Consider the following 4,973-nt stretch of genomic DNA (forward strand, 5'->3'; position numbering starts at 1 on the left):
CACTGTTCTAAAAAACCTCCGCCTAGTCCGCTTAGGCGTACGCCTAGGCGGTACCTAGGTCGTACCTAGGCCGCCTAACTAGCGCCTAGTGCTTAGGTGGTATTTAGGCTGCCCATCTAGATTTTATGAGCGTTTAGGGGATCATTGTTTGCTTACGTGGATTGCACCATGTAGGCCTTAGTTGTGATTTTATGTGTTGTAGCCTACACGTCCTCCAAACTCTATTAACCTCCAAATATGAACACATTCACTACCTCCTCCGACCTTTAGCAAAATCTTATCGACCACCACTTAAATGAAGAAAGAAATCTGCCTAGACACTAGTCCGGCATCTAAGCTTTCTATAACATTAACATTCACTATCAATTATTATAATTAAAAATAAAAAAAGAAAACATCATAAGCTCTAGCCTTGTAATTATTATTTTGGCTATTTAGTATCTAAGTATGCATGATTTATTGTGGAACTAAGATTGCTATCTTTTTTTAAAAATTTATATGAATTTAATACATATTTTTATTAATTATTATAATTAAATAAAAATTTATATGAATTTAATACATATTTTTATTAATTATTATAATTAAATAATTTAAAAATAGTCAAACGCTTAGGCGCTGCCTAGGCGTACGCCCAAGGGTCTAGGCGCTAAGCGCTCGCTCAAATACCTAGTCTGCCTAGCGCCTTCTGTAACATTGCCGAGCTCCCCCGATCTCTGTAACTACTAACAAGATAAAAAGTACTTCTTAAATATCTATTTAAGTTAGTTAACAACAGTAGCTTAAACTTAAGAAGTGTAAATTAACAATAAACTTAAGTTTAAGTTTAAGTTTAAGTTAAACTTAAACTTAAGTTTAAGCTAACAATAAACTTTAGTTTAAGTTTAAGTTTTTTGTTGATGGTAAACTTAAGTTTAAATAAACAGTAAACTTAAGTTAACAATATTTTAGTTAACAGTAAACTTAAGTTTAAGTTTATTGTTAACTTAACTTAAGTTAACAATATTTTAGTTAACAGTAAACTTAAGTTTAAGTTTATTGTTAACTTAAACTTAACAGTAACTTAAGTTTAAGTTTATTGTTAACTTAAACTTAACAGTAACTTATAAGTTAACAGTAATTTGAGTTAAGAATGAGTTTTTCACTGTTGAGATGAACTTATAATTTGCGTTGAGAAGTATAAACATACAAAGAGCTATTGTAATTAGTAAACCAAGCAATTTAGTTAATAGTGTTGGTATTTTAGTATTTATGCATATTTGATTAAGTATATATATATTTATTTTCAAGTATCACAATTAAAAAATAAAAAAAAGCCCAGAAACCGCTTAGGCGCTCGCCTAGGCGACTAAGCGCTAGGCGCCAAGTCTGACGCCTAGAACCGCCCAGTGTTTAATGTAACATTAGTAGTAATAATATTAGTAACTACAAAAAATAAAACGTCTTCAATTGCACACCACCTGATGTTGCCTTTTTGTTTTAATTTAGATGGTAATAGTCTTTTTTTTTTAAGTTAGCCGATGGCAGAGGTAACTTTTTGTCGTGTGGTTCACACGTGGCTAACTTCGAAGATAATGTTATCTGGACTTTTAAAGGTGTAGGTGCTAATATAATAGTTTAGAGGGTACAAATGTCTACACCAGCAATTGGCCCTATTCGAACGTATCGATTATTTCTTCTCACTGAAGCTTAAATTGGATGTCGCTTTGTTCAGATACTCGAAAGAGATACCGGATGCTTACGAGAGACTTCTACTCGACGCAATCGAAGGGGAACGGAGGTTGTTTATTCGTTCGGATGAACTGGATGCTGCTTGGGAGCTCTTCACTCCTCTTCTCAAAGAATTAGAGGAGAAGAAGATTGCACCAGAGCTGTACCCTTATGGAAGCCGAGGCCCTGTTGGTGCTCATTACCTTGCCGCCAAGCACAATGTTAGATGGGGTGATCTCAGTGCAGAACACAATAAAGGATTGTGACTGCAGAGGATCATGATGTTGATGACGATTGTATTGTTATTCGCTTTGTTGTTCAAGGATTGCGAGTTATTTTGATTTACACATGAATAAATGTTTGTGGGAGATGGCGGGAGATGGAAGAATAATCAAACAGTTCATGGTAGTTTAGAATAATAAAACAGTTCAACAGTCGTTTTCGTGTGAAATTTTGATCATTGTACCCTTGTTATAGTAGCATTACATTATGATTAGGGTTTATAGAAGGATGCGCTCTTAAATTTCATGTATTTTTAGTTTGGGTTTTTGAAATATTGGTGACCTGAATCTCATCTATTTGGATATAAGGCTCCCAAATCATCATATTTGCATGCAAGGCCCCCACATCTCATATAGGTGGATGCAAGTAGGGGTGACAATTAATGACCCGACCCATCAACCCGACCCGTTTATAATAGGTATGGATTGAATTATATGGGTCGGGTCATAAACGGGTCAACCCAAAGTTACCCATTTATTAAACAGGTTGACCCGCCTGACCCGTGTAGGGCAGCGCACGCGACCTTGTAAGCCTTGTCGGCAGCTCCAACGTCATAGACGTCGATTCCATCGTCATCATCGCCGACTATATTCTGATTATCCTGATTTTGGTTTTGCTGACTGTTCTGGTTGGAGGCGGCAAGCTCAGAGGCGGCGATGGCGGCATCGATGTCGGCCATCAGGGTTTCCGACGAGGGAGTCGGAGGGAAGGGCTTCACCGTGTCGAACACGCTCCAGGTGATCTTGCCGCTGCCGCCCTTCTCATATTGTTTGTGGGGGAGAAATTAGGGTTTTCGATTTGGGGACAAACTTCACGTTGATGGGATTTGATTTTGCGTGCTTATTTGCCTATGTTGCCCCCACAAAACTACACTATTTGCATAAGCAAACACCGTCCCAAATCGTCTCCGAAAAAAAGCACCAAAAAAATTCTAGCTCCTACTCGAGCTCAGCCATGGCGGACTCCGTAGTGAGTTTTGTGATCACGCGTTTTGTTTTAAGTTATTGTTTTGCACAAAATCCCCTGAATGTTGTGGGTTTTGCACAATGGCCCCCCAAATCCTTAAAATACAGAAGCCTCCATGAACTCATCTCATTTAAGCATCATGACTGACAAAGGTCATTTTAGGTTGTCATATGAGACCGATTCTTGGATAATGTTACCCCATAAAATTAACCTATTGACGAGAATTTCCAATAGTGCAGGGAAGTTTAGTATAATTTTTGAACGTTCAGAGGGTTTTAAAGGGATTTATTGCCAAAAACACTGTCCCAAAGTTTAGGAGATTTTGCAAGATTTACCCTTAAAAATAATGGAAACAATAGCTGCTTCAGGATATTTCCAATCAACAAACAGTGATATCCACCAACAAGATTGTAAGCTTTGGTGAACCTCCAGAAGAAATCTGAGCCATTGACACCTAAAAGGAAGAGTAAGCTTGGTATTTTTTATATGGGTCGGGTTGGGTAACCCGTTTAATAAACGGGTCGGGTCACATTGACTTATTTATTAAACGGGTCGGGTCGGGTCACACTTATACGGGTCGGGTCAACTATGACCCAACCCGACCCGACCCGTTTGCCACCCCTAGATGCAAGTGCCCTTAGTCTCATATGTTTTGGATGCAAGACCCCCAAATTATCATATTTGGACACAAGTCGCCCAAAACTATTAAGTTCTTTAAAGCAAGTCCTGATGCTTAATTATTAGGGAAAAATGTGTCCAGGCCCCAAAATGAGAAAGTTCATGTGACCCGCCCCCTTGTATTTTGGCCCATGTGATTCAGCCCCAAAAAGTACCAATTAATATTTCAAGGCCCCTCCACGTCAGCAGTATAAAAAAAGAGATTGTATTTTGAAAAAAAACCCGAAATTACCCCTCCACTTATCTTCCCCAGACGTCTGGTCCACAAAATACATGGAAAGTCACGCCCATTAATGCGATCTGATGGAAAAAAATAGAGGGAAATTTCCCGCCCTTTTTTTAACTCTATCATGAGCAATAACTCATGTTAGTTCTAACTTATTTAATGTTAGTTATAACTTATTTTATGTTAGTTCTAACTTAGTTCTATTTCATGTTAGAGCTAATGTTAAGTAGAACTAATATAAATACTTTAGGCTATTTGGTCTAGTGGTAAACCTTATTTTATATTAGTTCTAACTTATTTTATGTTAGTTCTAACTTAGTTCTAATTCATGTTAGAGCTAACTTTAAGTAGAACTAATATGTTTATACCATGTTATAGTGGCTATGTTAGTTCTAGTTAAGCTCATGTTAGTTCTGGTAGTTCTCATGTTAGTTCTAGTTGATTTCATGTTAGTTTTACTTCCAGCTAGTGTTGGTTCTAATATAAGCATTAGTTCTAGTGACTATATTAGTTCTAGTTGAGCTCCTGTTAGAACTGACACGATACCTATTAGAATTGATACTAGAGAAGCTAGAACTAATACATCATCAAGTAGAACTAATATGGCGTTTAGACCTAACAATTACGCTAGAACTAACGACTTAAATAAATTAGAACTAACACGATACCAGTTAGAACTAACACTGGAGAAGCTAGAACTAACACATCATTAAGTAGAACTAACATGGCGTTTAGACCCAACAATTATGTAGAACTAACAACTTAAATAAATTACAACTAACACGATATCTGTTAGAACTAACACTAGAGAAGGTAGAACTAACACGGCATAAATTAGAACTAACATCGCGTTTAGACCTAACACTTACGCTAGAACTAACGCATTAAATAAATTAGAACTAACACGATACCAAATAGAACTAACACTAGAGAAGCTAGAACTAACACATCATCAAGTAGAACTAACATGATGTTTAGACCAACAAGTACGCTAGAAATAACGCATTACATAAATTAGAGCTAACACGATACCAGTTAGAACTAACACTAGAGAAGGTAGAACTAATATAGCATAAATTAGAACTAACATGACGTTTAGACCCAACACTTA

The 4,973-nt window shown here is 36.8% G+C and overlaps 1 protein-coding gene across 2 annotated transcripts in view; it reads left to right on the forward strand.

Annotated features, from left to right (window-relative positions):
• The window catches only part of LOC109837320 (glucose-6-phosphate 1-dehydrogenase, chloroplastic-like), a 12,811-nt gene extending 10,575 nt beyond the window's left edge, over positions 1-2,236 (forward strand). For both annotated transcript variants that reach the window (XM_020405511.1, XM_020405512.1), the window contains exon 10: positions 1,715-2,236. In XM_020405511.1, the coding sequence (XP_020261100.1) occupies positions 1,715-1,976 (262 nt within the window). In that variant the 3' untranslated portion in view covers positions 1,977-2,236. The remainder of the gene's footprint in view (positions 1-1,714) is intronic.

Source organism: Asparagus officinalis, chromosome 4 (assembly GCF_001876935.1).
Source record: "Asparagus officinalis chromosome 4, Aspof.V1, whole genome shotgun sequence".
In the NCBI taxonomy this organism is placed as follows: Eukaryota; Viridiplantae; Streptophyta; class Magnoliopsida; order Asparagales; family Asparagaceae; genus Asparagus; species Asparagus officinalis.